Source organism: Nesoenas mayeri (assembly GCF_963082525.1).
Source record: "Nesoenas mayeri genome assembly, chromosome: 2".
In the NCBI taxonomy this organism is placed as follows: domain Eukaryota; kingdom Metazoa; phylum Chordata; class Aves; order Columbiformes; family Columbidae; genus Nesoenas; species Nesoenas mayeri.
The window spans coordinates 103065759-103083892 of record NC_137543.1 but is presented as its reverse complement, the minus strand read 5'-3'; the positions used below and the strand labels follow the sequence as shown (position 1 = coordinate 103083892).

Sequence of the window (18134 nt, the reverse complement as noted above, 5' to 3'; positions counted from 1 at the left end):
CACCCGAGGCGCTGCTCCGAGGGGGCAAGGTAGCGACGGGTGTCAAGGGGAGCGGCCAGGGGTTCCGCGTCCACCCCTCACCACGACCCAGCACTGGCCGATGCCGCTCCGCCTCCTCCGGTCGCACCACGTCTGCCCCGCGCTACGGCCCCTCCCGCGGAGCCGCTGCTGCGCTCCGCCAACAATGGGACGAGCAGTCCCCGGACACCGGGGAAGGGGGGAGGTGAGGGGGAAAGGCGACTCCGCCCCAGCCGGCCCCTCCGCCATGTTGTTGAAAGGAATCAACGGGGACCCGCCGCCCCCCCCGCCGCTCTCCTCCCCACTCCCTAGGCACCACCTCACCTGCTCCCTCCCCTCCCTCACCAGACACGCATGCACTCACCGGCCGCCCCGGGAAAGAGCAGCGCGGCCACCGCCAGATAGAACAGGGCCCAGGGACGCCGGGTGGCCGCTACCGCCATGGTCCAGTCCCGGAACCGTAGCGCTAGAGTGCGCGCCAGGTTTCCGCCTTGCAAATCCCCTCCTTGCCCCTCCCCCCGAGAAAGAAACACAGAGACGCTCACGCCGCCTGCACCTCCCTAGCTCGCTCCTAACGCTAATGTAACTGACGCAGCGGCGCCGCCTGATTGGCCGTTCAGCCCCGCTCCTCTCCCGCCCCGCCCCCGCCCCCCGGCAGCTGCGGAGAACGCCAACAACGACAGACGTCTGGAGGGCGCAACTGCCGCGGCCAAGGGGCGGAGCCGGGACGTGATTGGCGGCTGGCTGACGGCGCCTCTTCGCGAGGCCGGCGGGGACGGTGTCGGGAAGGGTGGGTCCTGGCGGGGGCCGAGCCGGCCTTGGCGGCGTTGCTTGGCTAGGCGGTTGGATGGCGGGAGGCGCTGTCGGCAGCCGCCGTGGCTGCTGAAACGGGGGCGAACCGGCTTCCAGTGCATCCGGGCGGCGGGGCAACCCCGGGCGTGTGGTCGAGGCGTAGCGGCGGCTCTCGCCAGCAGCGGGGGAGAACCGTCCCGGCCGGCGCTCCTCGCCTCTCGGACTCTGTGAGGTATGGGGCCGTGGTGGCAGCGACGCCGCTGGAGGCAGATGCAGGAGGAGTCAGGCAGCCCTCAGGTTGTCTCGGGAGAGAAGGAAAAGCGACAGTAGCTAGGGAATGACTCCTCTTTGGAGACTGTGCGGATGGTACCCGCAGTGGGAGAAGCGCGCGCAGCCCTGTCGTTGCTCACTGCCATGGTCCCTTTTCTAACGCGGGTTGTAGAACGGGTTGTACATGTAGCGCCCAAGCGCTCGGAGGGCTTATTCACTGCTAACATAACAGCTGGCGAACTAATGAGAGCTCAGCGTTCGTGCAGCTAGTCCGACAGCCTGCTTCGCAATTGGGGAGCAAAGGGATTGTCCTCCCGCAGCTACAGGGGAGAACCTAGAAGTTTTAGTACTGTGCGAGAAAAAAACGATGCTGGTCAGTCTGCGCATTCACAGTGCATAACTGGAGGAGTTAATTCTGAATCAGAAACGAACTTTCACCGTCCAAATAGCTCTCTGAGGTTCTACTTGATCTTACAACCTGTCGCAACTAGGATCCACCCTGTGAAGAAAATTACCATAACTGAGATTGTGACTTGTCCACAGCTTTATTAGCTTTTGCATAGGTGGCAAGGAAGGAGGAAAGGGTCTTTTCTTCCCTCTTGGGATCAGGTAATCCCTCTCCCAGGAGTTACCTGCCTGCTCTGGGAATCCACCCTTCCCTATTCCCACCTAGTCCTGGCTCCATTACCTGGCCGTTGTGTCCAGGTCATGAATCAGTTCAGAGTCACCCAAGTTCAGCATAGGATTTTGCACTATTTGTTTGTTTGTTTTGCTGGTTTTGCTTGCTGTGTGACCCTCCAAATGACAAGTCATGTAGGTCACAGGTGCTTTTCCACTTGTTACATGCTGTCACTCTTGCAAGCTTCATGTACTGTCACGGCCAGATAGCGACTTCCCCATTCGTGTTGTTCAGGGCAGCAACCTCTGTGCTCCTCAGTGCCACATTCACTTCCATGTCTCCTTTTTACTGACAGTTGTTCACCCAGCACAGCCTTTATAAAAAAGTCTTGTTTCTCCTACAGTAAAGTTCACCTGGATAAGAATCTTGCTAATATGACAATTCAAAGTGAAGTAATTTTTTATCAATTCATTCTCTTTCCTGTTCTCTCCAAGCAGCCATCAGGATAATATATAAACCTACCCTAGTTATATTTTCTCTTTCAAAATAATAGTTTAATGACAGAAGTCCTTCATGACAGATGTTGAACCAGATGTCTGGATTGGATATAGATTCATGCTGTAATGAACTACTCAAGTTGACAACAGCAGGCAAACATGTTCTTAGTTATTCATATGCAGAAATACTTAAAGGACTAATCCTCACATAATATACTAGCATCAAAAAGAAATACTGAAGCACAGTTAAAATTGTTCAGATCCCAAGGCACTGTTACAATTACTCAGATCCCAAGGCATCTTTTAAATTCATGTAGAGTACTAAAACTATACATTAAGAAAATTAAGTGCTTGGGAAAAAATAACCACTTTTCATTTCCCTGTCACAGATCTTCTGGATTTAAGGATGGGCCACAGACAATATCTCTGAAGGAAGGCAGGAAACAGAAAGCAGAGTGTGGTGAAGGATTTCTTTTAGGGCTCCCAATTCAGTCCTGTGGGGCGCATTCTGAATCAGCATCCTGAGTGATGTTTGGCTGCCAGACATAGAAAGAAGAAAATAAGTAACTTGCAGGTAACAGCCCACCAAGATAGTTTTGGGTCACATTAAAGTAGTTAACAGTGCAATGACAAATATTTTTGCCAGCCCTTCTGTCCTGGTTTTGGCTAGGAGAGAGTTAATTTTCTCCCTAGTCACTGGTGTAGTGCTTTGTTTTGGATTTATTATGAGAAGAATGTTGATAATACACTGATGTTTTGGTTGTTGATAAGCCATTTTTATACCAAGTTAAGAACTTTTCAGCCAGGAGACTGGGAGTGCACAAGAAGCTGGGAGGGGACACAGCCGGGACAGCTGACCCAGACTAGCCAAAGGAATATTCCACACCATGTGATGTCATGCTCAGTTTATAAACTTGGAGAATTGGCTGGAGTTGGGGGAAACTGCTGCTTGGGAACTGGCTGGATATCAGTCAATGAATGGTGAGAAATCGCATTGTGCACCACTTTTATATATGTATATATAATTATTATTAATACTATTATTAATTTTACCTTCCTGTCCTATTAAACCGTCTTTATTTTAACCCACAAAGTATACCTTTTTTTCCAACTATATCCCCCACCCCACTGCAGGGGAATAGGTGAACGGCTGTGTGTAGTGTTTAGCTGTCTGCCAGGTTAAACCACACTACCTTCTGTAAAGACCACAAGTGCAGAAATACCTACAATTAGGTTATCTCCTGTCCTGATCCCTGGGTACCTATCTGTAATCTTGTCTACCACATTAGAATCAAAAGCCAAAGTAAACTTGGGGCAGAAGCAGGAACTGAAAAGCTACTGAAATGGATTCTGTATGTCCGGAATCACCCTTTTTCTTGCCATGCTTCTATTCTACATTTCCAGATTCTGAGAACTGCAGCTTCTGGTCTTGATTAAGGTAGTGTGCTGGTTCTGCTGGATAGAGTTAATTTTCCAGGAAGCTGGGTGAGGATACAGCCAGGACAGCTGAGCCAAACTAGCCAAAGGGGTATTCTACCATATGACACCAAGCTCAGTGTAAAACCAGGGCAGCTGGCTGGGAGAGGGACTCACTGCTTGGGGGATCACTGCTGTCCAGGTGTCTGTTGTTCCAGGACCAGCTCTTTATTGTGATTATGTTCAAATGATAGAGTGAATGAAGTCACGCCGCCATTAAGTGCTGCCATGCCAGATACTCTAGAGCTTCAAACGAACTGGTGTCAAAGGCAGCCAAGTGATGTACCACAAATGACATTGCTAATGCTTTTTTCGCAATTCCTCTGGCAGCAGAGTGCAGGCCACAGTTTGCTTTCACTTGTAGGGGCATCCAGTACAGTTGGAATCAGCTGCCCCAGGGGTGGAAACAGCCCTACCATTTGCCATGCACTGATTAAAACTGCACTAGAACAGGGCAAAGCTGCAGAATACCTGCAGTACATTAATCACGTTATTGTAGGAGGCAACACAGCAGAAGTTTTTTCTGAGAAAGGGGAGAAAATAGTCCAAATCCTTCTGAAAGCCGATTTTGCCATTAACAAAGTAAGGCCAAGGGAGATCTAGTTTTTAGGAATAAAATGGCAAGGTGAATGTTGTCAGACCACAATGGATGTGTCCTGGTTTTGTTAAAAACAAGTTTCTCTTTCAGTGAATTTTGCCTGTCAGCTAAAGCCTTCATATTAACTGCATTTTCCTGGAGAACTAGACACATGTTTTGGTAAACCTAGCAATGGAATGCAAACTTATTGATAAGCATGGATGGACCATCTTGCGAGAGGGGCAACGAGAAACCAGTGACCAAGAAACTCACCAACTGTGTATAACATTCCATTCACGTGAATACTTAATATAAAAGTGGGAGATCACGAGGATCTTGTCCCTTTTGCCTTTGCTTTTTTCCCTTCTTATGGCCGACATTAGGAGAGGACCTTGCTAGTCGTCCCTGCGAACTGAGGCCTAGTGAGAGACTGAATCCAGCTCTGGTTGGCTGCAGAGTCTAATCCAGGACTTTGGTTGCTGGCTCTGCTGTTACCGAGACTTTCAAGATTGGTTTTGTATATTTTGTATTATTTTCTCTATTCTTATTAGTAGCATTAGTAAAACATCTTTAATTTTTTCCAACTCTCTTCTTTCTTTCTTTCCCTCCTGATCGCCTGTCCTTAGTGGGAAGGGGGGAGAGGGAGGGGCAAAAGGGGGAAGTGGGGGGGAGAGGAGGTTAACAATACATCTGCCAGGGTTTTATTGTCACCCCGCAATCATCTAACCCTCAACAGGATGTGATCAATAAAATAGCAGCTGTCTCCCCACAGGAGACACAAGCTTTCACAGCTATAGTGGGTTTTTGGAGAATGCCCATTCTAAACTGCAGTCGGATTGTGAAACCTCTCTATCAAGTGACTTGGAAGAAGAACAATTTTGAGTGGGATACAGAGGATCCAAGGCCCACTATACTCCAACTGAAAAAGATATATTAGCAGCATACAAAGGGGTTTGAGCTGCTTCAGAAGTGATGGGTACTGAAGCACAGCTCCTCCTGGCACCTTGATGGCCTGTGCTGGACTGGATGTTCAAAGGCTTGATCCCCTCTACACATCATGAAACTGATGCTACATGGAGTAAGTGGGTTGCACTCATTGTACAACTGGCTTGAACAGGAAACCCCAGTCACTCAGGCACCTTACAAGTGATCACATAGTGTCCCAAAGGCACAGATTTCCAAATATCACCAGAAAGGGAGGTGACACATGCTGAAGAGGCCCCATTGTATAATAAACTACCAGAGATTGAGAAGTGATATGGCATGTTCACTGATGGGTCCTGTCATACTGTGGCAAAGCATCAGAGGTGGAAAGCTGCTGTCCCACATGATGAGTTGCAGAAACCACTGAAGGACAAGGTGAATTGAGTCAATTCGAAAGCCATCCAGCTGGCTTTAGATATTGCTGAATGAGAAAAATGACCAGTGCTTTATATCTACACTGACTCATGGATGGTGGCAAATGTGCTGTGGGGTTGGCTACAGCAATGTCAGTGGAGCAACTGGCAGCATAGACGCAAACCCATCTGGGCTGATGCATTGTGGCAAGGTATAGCTGCCCAAGTGGAAAACCTGCTTGTAAAAGTATGTCACGTAGATGCTCATGTACCCAAGAGTCGGGTCACTGAAGAACCTCAAAACAATGAGCAAACAGATCAGGCTGCTAAGATTGAAGTGTCTCAGGTGGTTTTGGACTGGCAATAAAAGGGTGAATTATTTATTCATCCTTTATACACCCTTTATTATTGACCTTTTATACAGCTCATTGGGCTGATGGTACCTCAGGCCATCAAGGAAGGGATGCAACATATAGATGATCTTGTGATCAGGGTGTGGACTTGACCATAGACACTGTTGTACAGGTTATTAGTGAACGTGAAACATGCACTTCAATCAAACAAGCCAAATGGTTGAAGTCTGTATGTTATGGGGAATGACAGCTAAAATATAAGTATGGGGAGGCCTGGCAAATTGACTGTATTATGCTCCCACAAACCCACCAAGGCAAGCGCTCTGTGCTTACAATGGAAGGAACCACCACATGGCTGAAAACATATACCATGCCCCATGCCCCTGCCACTTCCCAGAATACCATCCTGGGCCTTGAAGAGCAAGTCCTATAGCAACATGGCATCCCAGAGAGAATTGAGTCGGACAACGAGACTCATTTCCAGAAAAACCTCACTTGGGCCATCATTCCAATTATAGAAAATGCAACAAATTCCATATTTTTTTTAATGCAAGATGGAACATAAAGAAAGACAACATAGGAAAACCAAATTATATGGCTTTATGAGATGAAAATGGTTGAGCCTATTTTAAAATCCTTACTTTTTAGATTGAGTAAAGCAGGTTATTGTAAATCTGCAATTTAAGCACAGAGTAATTACTTCTGTACTAGAACATGGCATTTCTACACATATGCAGCACCTACAGGGAGAAAGGGTGAAATAATTGATCTTTACTTAGTGCTAGACTTATTTCTTGCAATAATTATTGTCAGGTTTTGAATATTTCTTATGCTTTCTTTCTGGAAGATGGAAAGCAAAATATTTGTGACTGCATGAAAGATTCAAACAGAACTCTGTAATGCAAAATCTCCATATACTAAGAAACTATGTATGGAATTAAAATATAACTAGTTTTGAAAAGGGACAAGTGGTGAGATAGAAAATTATAAAAAATGAATTGTTCTATAGATTAGTCTCTGACTAAGATCAAGGATATGAACGTTCTTGCATTATAAATTGATTTACTCAAGAAAACAGACACTAATAAATACATTTTTATCTAGCATTTAAAGTAAAAATGTATGGCAGTGTGGTAGTAAATATTATTAATGGTGACAACTAAAAGTTTTCTTAGTTTTTCAGTGTAAGAGACACTGTATCAGGATAATAAAGCATTCTTAGGAATCTTTCTATCAGCAAGAAAGTATGCACAGTTAGTGCTAGAGCAAGAGAAAATAAAGGTGTTGCAAAACTTTGTTTGCAGTTTTTGCAATTTTCTCTCCGTGGTAATTAGCTAATTTTTATATGCTTTTAAAGAACTATCCAGTGCATCATGTTTACAAATTATATTCACCAAGGAACACAGCAAGAGGGAAAATATTGAACATATAATATTTCCCAAAACAACAGAACAAACTAAAAAAATGAAACCAAACCAAACCAACCTCAAAATAACAAATACCTCCCACTCAACCCCTAATCCTTGATTTTCCCAAGCAGTTTTACTCAAACAAGGACTGAGAGGATCAAAGTGCTTATTAGCGTGCAATTTCTATAAGGACACATAGCAGAAATTTTAGCCAGAATCTGTGATATTGTTAAATCAGAGACAAACAAAAGAAACCCCCTTTTTTTTTTTTTTTAAAGTGACTGCTTTATAAAATAGTCAGAATTGCTCATTTTATAACCTTTATGAACAATGCCTGATTTGCCTCATTAGTGCCTCCAAAAGTAAATCTAGTGAGATCTTAGTTATTCAAAACCCAGTTAATAATCTTCATTAACAAAAGCTTAAAACATCTGAAACCCTTTTCACTTTGAATTCACTGTTGGTGAAATACACCAGATCCCTATCTCAGAGTTACGAATTGGGCTGGCCAGCAATATACCCCATCAGTGTGCAGCTGCTTGATCCCTCCCATAAACACTCTCCTTATTATACAGCTAATACGTTTGTGGAATCGTTATAGCAGTGTAGGTTCTGACTGGAAGTTCTGTCTAGAATCTTTTGTTAGTACAGAGTAACTGTTCCTTTTCTTGCTTTCTGTTCTATGTTCAGGCATTTTTTCTGGGTTGGGTGCTCGTTTTCTAAGTAGGGTTGTTGACCACCAGTTATTAGATCCTAATAACTGTACACAAAACCAGACTAAGCAAATAGTTCCTTTCCCTTTGGCTATGCAAATACTCTATGCCTATCTGGTGCAAAAGACTAGTGATTAATGATAATTCTTGTGAATGTCTGGTTATACATTGTTATTATATGATGTGAGCCCTATCTTCTAAAAAATGTGTGAATTGTTTTAATCTTTGATGGTTAACAATTATTGAACCATTTTGTTTTTGCTGCTTGCGTAAGTTCAGTTCAGACTGGAACATTGTCTCAAATGTTACTGCATTTGCAACAGTAGTGCTTTCAGAAGCTTAGCTATTCTGCTTCTAAACAGTCTGTAGTATTAACTATGATGGTTTGGAAGAGTGCCAGTTGCTAAGATAAAGTGAGAAAAAAATGAGAAGCTGCAATCAGGAATGACCCTCTATTGATACACAGTTTAAGTTTTTTTAACCAGACTTAAGATACTAAAAAAATAAAACATTCCTATCACGTCCTTGATATCTATTTTCCCACCTAGGTAATGCTCTTCCCATTGTCCACGAAAGTAGGTAGGTCTTACAGTACATAATTAAATAAATAACCTCAAGTCAGGGAGAAAAAAGCCTTTGTGATGAGAAATCCTCATAGGTGACTGCTGATATCAGTTTCCTGTCAATTAATAATTATTTACTAGTATTCAATCTTGTGGGAATATTGTCTAAAAACTTTTCAGAATTTCCTAGTACATAAAGATAACAGTTGACTCAGACCTCTAATTTTGACTACTAATAAACCTTCAAATTCCTTCTGAAGTTATGAGTCATTTCTGTTTTTATTTTAAAAGTTCAGCACTGCAAGAGCACAGTCTAGCAAGCTTCAAAAAGGCTTCCTGTCTCTCTGTTATTTGCTTACCTATATCTAGTAAGATATTTCTAATGCATTTCTCAGAGGAAAGGCTTTTTAATGTATCTTTTAAACTAAGAGCCAAGAAAATACCTCTGTCACATAAATGTTAATGGGCAAATGTGTCTCACCATTTCAATGGTGACTGCTGCTGTGGATCGCCAAACTTTAGAATCTCCAGCCAATAACCTATTGTTTTGGTACTCTTCACTGAATGCCCTTTAGTTTGATGGTATCTTTTTGGTAAGATGATACCTGTACCTGAAGCTAACACCCCTAGGATTTGTCCCTCTAACTCCTCGCCCCCTTTTTTTGGTACTTAGAACAAAATGGCTGTCCTTTCTGGGCACCATCTTGCTTCTGTGGCACATTCTAACCAATGGCAAGAGTGGATAATTGTATTGGATTTTGGAAGCTGAGAATTTGTTTCTGGTCTCTGAAATAGGACTAGTTCTAACAGATTATGAGAGAGTGAATACTGCTGTACTGTAACCATTCTTTTCTATGACAGTTCATGAATAGCTGCACCTAAAAGCTAGGGTGTATCAAATCTATTAACTTATTTTTATACTTCTGATAGTGAATGTTAACTCCTGTTAAACTAACTGTGGAAACCATCACGAGCCACAAACCAGGAAATGCAAAAGGATGTTGACACTAAGAAGTAAATACTTCTGCTAAAGTCTGAGAGGATGTTTAAATTTCCCACCACTGTCATCATCACAAATATTTCCTATTCCTGAAATAAAGAGAGGTCACTAGTCACAACTGAAATTAAAAAAAGGGTCAAACTTGTCCTCTGTCTTGCATCTGGTTAAATCAAGGTTCTAGATAACCAACATGTCCCAGAACTTCTGCAATAGCAGTGCTGGAAGTGCTTTCAGCACACATGCTCAGCAAAACTGCATATTGTCAGTGGAGTTTAAAGTTTGCAAAAAAATTGGGATAAATGTGTCACTTCCTAACTTAAAGACATGGTAAAATTAAGGAAAAAAAAAGAAAAAAAAAAAAAAAAAGAGCCTTTTAAGCATTTTAAATGAATGTCAGGAAAATGTCCATCATGGCACTGGATTATTCTGCCAACAAAATATGGGAAATGATGGTAGTAAGAATATATGTATTTGATCTAATGAAGAGTAGTGAGATGAGAAAGGAAAAGCCTTCTTTGGCAAGGAGATCTTTTCAATTTAATTAATTAGTCATGGGATTAATTTTGTCAAAGTTAATGAATGTATTACAGCACAGAAAATGAAGAGCTCAAGCAATGCTCAGTTTTCACTTGGGTAAAAGATTAGAGTGTCTCTGAGTATCACTCTGCTAAAGTTTAGGTTTATAGAGAAGGTTCATCCTGTTGTAGCTTTACTTGAAGTCACTGGAAGTCCAGTCTATTATGCTTTTAGTTTCCAGAAGAACATGTTTTTTTGAGAATTTGAATGCTTTATCTTTTTTACAGGAAACAGTTTTTCTTAGAACTTTGCTGAAGGTCAAAGAATTGTGTAAGTATTACATTTTGAAAACTGACAGTGGCGCTTTTTTTTTTTTTTTCAATAGAGTTATAGTTGCTAATCGAATTAACACTCAAAAATGGATCACCCAACAAACATACCAGAATTACTTTGTTCTGTCAGCCTGGCTGAGAAGAAATGCTTCCTAGCATTTTTAGGATTATACTGGACATGAGGTAAAAGGAGTTATGTTTAGGTGCACAAATGTCATAAATTATACATACACAAAAACCCTGGGATAGAAAAAATGTCCAATGCTGTGAGGTAAAGCACTCAAAAGTGCCAGAACTGGGCTTACTGATGCCACATTTCTACTTGAATTTACACATTTTAGTATATTTTTAAAATTTGTGATCATATTTACAATATTCCCCTCTTATTCAGTGCACAAAATGAGCAGAGCCCACTCAGTGATCAGCTCTTGAATAATTTGTTTCATTCTCACAGCTCAGCAGGTGGCCTGCACATTGGAGTGCAGCACCTCCACAACACAAGCAAGCACTACTGTTCTCTGAACCAGTGGTTATGTCATTCTGCCCTCCTGTCTGCTAACACTTGCCCATACCTTATCCCACAGAAGCCAAATCAAGGAGCTAAATCAGCAAGGAACAAGTACTTTGTACTTCACAGGGTCTGTTTTCAATCTGTTGTGTTCTCTGTGGGGCTCCATGAAAGTGGGGGTGGCCGCAAGGAAAGATGCAAGACATGGATCACAAAGATGTTTGTGTCTGGTTGAAGAGACTTAGGTCAATTTTAACTGTGATGGAATTGCATGTTGATCTACTCTGCACTATTTGTAACCTATTCGAAAATGAATCAATTTCTGCGGAGCTTTTCTTCCACGACTGATTTGGAGACAGAATCCAGTTCCTTTGGGCACTATTCTGTTGCCATAAACATGAGATCATTCTGTCTCTTTGGCCCCACCAAGCCTTAGTCATTGCAGTACTTGTAACATAGGAAGCTGGGGTTTTCCAGACAGCCTTACCCTTGATGAATAATCCTGATTTGTTCTCTGTACATTCATTTTCTGTCAGAAAAATAAGGAAGAATTGTTGTAAAAGGGAAATCACCATAAATCACTAGAGTCTGTAGTGTGCATTTGAACACTGCTACTAAAACCTGGAAAGGGATAATTGGGTCTCAGCAGGTTCCTGTCTTGTTCTGTGCTGTTCTTTGTTGTGTGCTTCTCTGTATGTTTCTGAGTTGGCTCAGATGGGAGACTCACAGCTGTTACCAGGCACTACTGATAATAATGAAAGACTGACTAGTCTTCCCGGAAGTAGTGGAATAGGTGGCTTGTTACCACATTCATCCTCTGTATTTTACTTGTGGTTAAAACAAGTTTAGGCTTTTCTTGCACATGAATGAGTACTAACTTTCAAGCAGGCTGTAATTTTGGATGGCAAAAAGTTGCGGCTCTGCTTCTTATCTTGACCTCCCTTTGATTAAAATAGGTTTCAGTAGTTTAGAAGTAACATTATTTTAGATTTAGGCAGCTCAAGTCTTCTCTACTGTGGTTTTTTACTGTTAGGTGTTTAAACTCTGGGCACACTGTACAGAGAGATACTCACTTAAAAATTAACAGGCAGTCTTGTGAGCAGGACAGCAAGGATTGCCTAAATTTCTTCTTTCTCTTCACATAGTTAAGTTTCTATGTAGAAACAAAGCTTTTCTGCAAAAGCATACCTGTGAGTTGTTACCTTTTAACCCATTATCCTAGTGGGAAGTATAGGTTTAATGCCCAAGAGATTTGTGCTCAGAGAACTGTCATGGAGGCACCCCAAAAATCAATTTAGGCAGGCAATAAGCTGCAAACGGGCTTTATTCTAACCAGAACTGTTTAGTGGAAAACCAGATAAAAATGGCATTTATCCAACATTTATCCAATTTATCCAATTTATTCAACACTCCAACCACATTATACAACACAGATTTGGATACCACTTAGGAGTTCAATTACTACACAGCTTATTCAGACTCAAGGGATCCCAAAACTCTAGAGTGGTTATTCCAAATGCACAGCTTCCCACTCATACAAAGTGAGGACTCTCAAGGGTACGCAGAAGATCACTTACCAGTAAGGAAAGGAGTCTCAATGCTTGAGGAACGTTCCTTAGATGACCAGTCAAAGAAGGAGAGTTTTCAACTGCAGATTCACCACTCCAAGGAAAGACCAACCCAAGGGGGTCTTCAGCAGGCTTCATTTATACCCTAGTTGAATCTGAGCTGTGGTCATTTATGATAGTGGTCCAGTGGTCTAGTAGTTTCTGGTGCTTTCATAGGGAGTGAAACAGATATACATACACAGGGTGGGATGGGACAAAGTACGTCTGCCTCAAGGTCTTACTTGCAAGACTATTTGGAGCGCTACTCAGAGTCCTTCCTATTGCAACTATTTCAGTGTCTGTGGATACTTATTCATGGGCTACAGAAAGAGATTCTTTCTCTTTAGTTGCCCAAAGTGTCAATGGAAGCATAGTTGCCTATGGATATTTACCAGTGGCTGAAGGGCAATTAGGGGATCATGACTTTTGAACATGGATACATAAATCCTTTCATTACCATGTTTGACATCTATTAGATTTAACAAGTCTGCTCTACACAAACATCTCCTCTGAGTTCACTGTCCCTTTTATAGTTCCAGCTGGTTGGTACACTATCTTGTTTACTGTCTTCAGTGTTGCTTTTATAGATGCTATACAGATCTGATAATTTGCTATTTTCTTCTAACTTCTCATTCACAGAGTTCACCACAACTTCAGTGCTTTATTTTTCCTCCTCCTCAGCCCTTTTGACTCGTCTTACCCTTCTCCCTTCCCGTCTTATGTCATGCTGAGTTTACCAGTAAAAGAGAATACAACTGTATCTGAATATTTTGATCCCTTCTCCACTCTATTCATCAGTATTCCTGACCTTCTCTCCTGGTGGCAAGCAGTTAGGCTTTTGTGAGAAAGATACTGTGATTCAGTAACTTAAACAGAATGAGTAGTTTATTATCTATCATTATGTGGCACTCAGCTTGGAACAGGACTTTTCTAGTGTGTGCCAAAGGCTTGCAGTGTCCTTTGATATATCATCATCAGCTAAGCTGGGAAGGTTCACTCTACCTTTTTCCAGGAAAAAAATGTGGACATTAGGAGGTGAATGACTTAGATGTAAATAACGTGTCTTGCTTTTCTCCCCCAACCCATTATTTGTAAAAACAGAGGTCTTTCTTCAGGAGATATATTTTTAGAGGCCCAGGCCACATACCTATTCTGACTTCAATGACAATTACCTCTACCTATCGACTAGATACTTTCCTGCCCTAACAGAAAAGTATCATGGCTCATGCACAGATACCAGCTTCTTGCCTTTGTAAAACAGAGGCATAGACATGTGAACACAGTGTACCTTGAAGATAGCTTTGCTGTGCTTTCAGCAGGGCCTTGGGTTAAATGACTTTCTGACATCACTTCCAATCTAAATTATTCTACTATTCTAAGACATATGAAACTATAGGAAAGCAGGGAGAGAGATACTGAATACACATTTGGTCTGTGAACCTCCATGAACTCTGGCTACTAATAAATATATATATATTTTTTTACTTTTGAGTAACAGTCTGTATGTCCATTTCTAATTCATATGGATTAATGCATGACATCTGCTTTGGTTGGATCTGAACCCTTTGCAAAACACCAGACTTATGTCTGCTCTTTTGAATTTCCGTGAGCTTTAGTTGGGTGAAAATGGGGGTGGAGATGGTGTCAAGGTTTAATTGCAAGGCAACAATAAACTGTGGCAGATGTTCTCTGTTACCCCCTCACTCTTCCCGCGTAGGATGATAAGGAGGAAGGGAGACTTTGCAAGTTGGAAAGGTTATAAAGGCTTTACTAATGCTACTAATAAATAGAGAAAATATACAAAATACACAAAACGAAGCTTGAGTATCCCGAGGTAGCAGCGTTTAACCCCTCACTCAGCGGAGGATGGAGTTGGTGTCACTCCAGCAGCTGCAGGGCAGACACTTGGAAGTCCTGGGCCGGACTACACAGCAAACCAGAACTGGATTATGGGATGCAGGGCCTGGAAGTAGGTTGAGATTTGCAGGGACGACAGGCAGGGTCCTCTTCAGTTGCTGGCCATGGTTGAAGAGAGCGAGACCCTCATGATCTCCCTCTCTTATGGAGGGGATGGAATACTCGGTCAGTTTTAGTCACCTGGTCTGTCCACCCCTCCTTGCAAATATGCCCCTCTCAATTATGAGATGTTATCAGAATTCTTAGTTGCTATAGCAATAAATCTTAACATGAGCTTCTTCTGCATTCTATTGGTCACTCTTACCAGTCCGGAGCACAGTGTCCAAAAAACATGCAGGCAAAAATTCAGAAAAATGCAGTTACTCAGAAGGCACTTAGAAGAACTTAGCTGAAAGGAAAATTCACTAAAAGAGAACTGGTCTCATTTTTAACAAAACCAGGACAGATGGGTATTCTGCAATTACTCAAATCAGATTTGCCATAGCAAATTTTATGTAGTCTTATAACCTGTTAGCCAATCAGCTTCTATACAATGGTTTTGGCTTTGGATAGCCCAACAACAGAGGCAAACAGTCTCAGGATATCACAGTATCACAGTATGTTTGGGATTGGAAGGGACCTCAAAAGATCATCTAGTCCAATCCCCCTGCTGGAGCAGGAACGCCTAGGTGAGGTCGCACAGGAACATGTCCAGGTGGGTCTTGAATGTCTCCAGAGAAGGAGACTCCACAACCCCCCTGGGCAGCCTGTTCCAGTGCTCTGTCACCCTCACTGAGAAGAAGTTTTTTTCTCAAATTTAAGTGGAACCTCTTGTGTTCCAGCTTGATCCCATTACCCCTTGTCCTATCATTGTTTGCCACCGAGAAGAGCCTGACTCCGTCCTCGTGACACTCACCCTTTATATATTTATAAGCATTAATAAGGTCACCCCTCAGTCTCCTCTTCTCCAAACTAAAGAGACCCAGCTCCCTCAGCCTTTCTTCATAAGGGAGGTGCTCCACTCCCTTAATCATCTTTGTTGCCCTATGCTGGACCCTATGTCAGAAAGACCTTGATTTTTGAGTGTATGTTGTCAAGTCTGCCATGTCTTCCTGATATGGGCTATTTCCAAATCCTGGACATTTGAGATCAAGAATAAAAAGTGGCAGAGTTAAGTTTGTGGTTTAAGAATGGCTTTACTATAATGACAGAGAAACTTTGTAAAGCAGTGATGTAGGAAAAGGCTGCTGAGAATGAGCCAGGTTCTTACTCTGTAGGCATAACTAATGGCAATGAACAATGAAAATGTGCTGTAGTGAACACTTCTGAAGCAACCTGTTCACAGATGTACCCTAGGGACTTCCTAAGCCCTAGGGACTTGTGAAGATTCAGAGCCCAGTGGAGTATACCGTTTTGGAAGAAACATGGACTTAAAATAAACAGGATCAACAAATTGGAAATTGCTGCTGAGTTTTGATGGAGCTGATAAACAATTCCCAATTTAGCTGAAAAATAAAAATCTAATATGACTTTTGAGCTTGGTTTTTGGTCAACATCACAATGAGAATTTAGCAAACTTATGAGCTCAAACACACCACTCATCCTATCCTTAAATGGTGTGGGATCAAGGGATACAGTCTCACATTTAAAAGTACGAGGAAAGTTTCTGATACACAGTCTGAAAGTGTCGTGGGATGATTCTGGAAACTCACTTTTGGTGTCTCAGGCAAATCTCAGCACACCTATAGACTCTGAAAAAAGTCATTGAGAAGATGCTGCTGGCTCTAGGATTAGAAACTGTTCAGTACTCCTAATGGGTAGACTCTACACACATAAACAATGATGCCTGATCCATCAGGTGGTAGACTAAAGGACATAGGAAATTGTCTTGTGTTGCCCTGTTTGCTAATGTAAGTCATCATGGTACAAATTATCAGTTGCACAACATGATCATACCAGGGCCCTTTCTCACAGATTTGAAACTTCCCAGCTGTGTGAACAGCCACTCCATGCCCCAACTGATATGCTCATCACTGTCAAATGAGGTGACATAAAAGATCTATATACAATGTGGGAGCATTTATGTAGGACAATGACAGCTTTAGAAGGGTTCCATGAATGAATGCAGTCTGGACATCTAGATTATATGAATGGATTTTTGCAGGAGGGTTGTATATTAAGCTTGGCAAAAAGCCATAAAGATGTATTGGTGTGTGTCCCATGAGCATCAGACATGCATGTTGTGCAGTCCCTCCACAGGCTTTCAGATGGATGAGGACTCCAGTTAGCCTTGAGACCAGGTGCAATGGTTAAGCACATGTCAGTACAATCAAACCTTTCTGTTCCAAAATAGGGTGGCTCCTTCAAATTCTCCACAGCAGCAGCTCATGGCACATGCTCTCCCCTGCAAATATACCCCAAGGCAGTGTCTGGAAAGGTTAGAAGTGGCACACACCAGAATTGTGCCAGTGGATAGTTCATTAATCAAAAGTCATACTACTTGTCTAATACATGTACCCTGACCCTGATAATTTTCTAGTATAGATATAGCTTCAGAGATGTAACTAGCCTCGATTGAGACCTTGGAGCCTGCAAAGTTAAAATATGTAACTCTATAGCAAAGCCAAACACCAATGAACAATTTTTTGGAGGTTAACACCAGCCCATCCTCTAACTTAACAAGGAGATAATGTTTTTTCCAATAGCAAGCTATTACTGTGCCTAAGATCTTGGTAAATACGTCTGGAATCAAAGAAGGCCAAACGAAAGGACTGTGAGGTGGCAGCTGAGTGGTGTCCAGCTTTTCTGTAGAAAAGCAACACAAGCTTTAAATCAAAGACAAATAGTTGGGGAAGGGCAAGTGAAGGTAGAGATCAATCACAAGGTGAAGGAAAAGACAAATGAAAAAAGTCTCATTCCATTTCTCTCTCCTGCCCATATAGGATGAAGATGTGTTCTGACTTCTTGTTATCTTTCACTCTAGGAAAAACCTAGTACTCCTAGAGCTGAGCCATCCGCCCTGGGTGCACCTCCAGATTATGTTGTATATTCATGGCCATTACCTAGAAGTAGAACAGGGTGTTTTGGATTATGGATACAGTAGAAGAGAATCTGGTAAGTAAAAAGTATAGATCAACTGATAATAGTGGAAGTTGCACCAAGGTGCAAAACAGGCCTTTTAAGATGTAACAAGTAGCAGCCTTCTGACAGGTTAAAGAAGGGTAGCTATGTTCAAGTTAAAGTAGATGCTCATCTAGAAATATCTCTGGCCAGTTATTGTTGAAGTATTAAGGAGATACAGCAGGGAGGAACTGTTAGAGCATAGGCTCTGACTGCATACCAGAATAACAACAGCCAAACCCTGATCTGCTGTTTTTTAAAATGTATGCATGCCGTTCACTCCAATACTTGAACAACAAAGTGGAATTGCAGTTCTAGCATGTAATTCCTTTAAAATCTAGAAGACAGGTTACCTTCTCCAGGCAGAGGACTGGAGTCAAAACAAGAATTGCAAATGTTACTTCAGAAGAGAGAGCAAAGAAAAGATCCCAACCCTTGCTCTTTCAAGTCAAAAGATGATTTTAAAAATTATTGCATGATATAAGATACTTTGGATGTGGTCAGTAAATTCAGATAGATGTTTTCTTATCA

The 18134-nt window shown here is 42.2% G+C and overlaps 1 protein-coding gene across 1 annotated transcript in view; it reads right to left on the bottom strand.

Annotated features, from left to right (window-relative positions):
• TGFBR1 (transforming growth factor beta receptor 1) overlaps positions 1–568 on the bottom strand; it is a 36683-nt gene extending 36115 nt beyond the window's left edge. Inside the window, exon 1 of the mRNA XM_080340370.1 lies at positions 383–568. Within this exon, the coding sequence (XP_080196496.1) occupies positions 383–461 (79 nt within the window). The 5' untranslated portion in view covers positions 462–568. The remainder of the gene's footprint in view (positions 1–382) is intronic.
• Between the last annotated feature and the right edge of the window lie 17566 nt (positions 569–18134).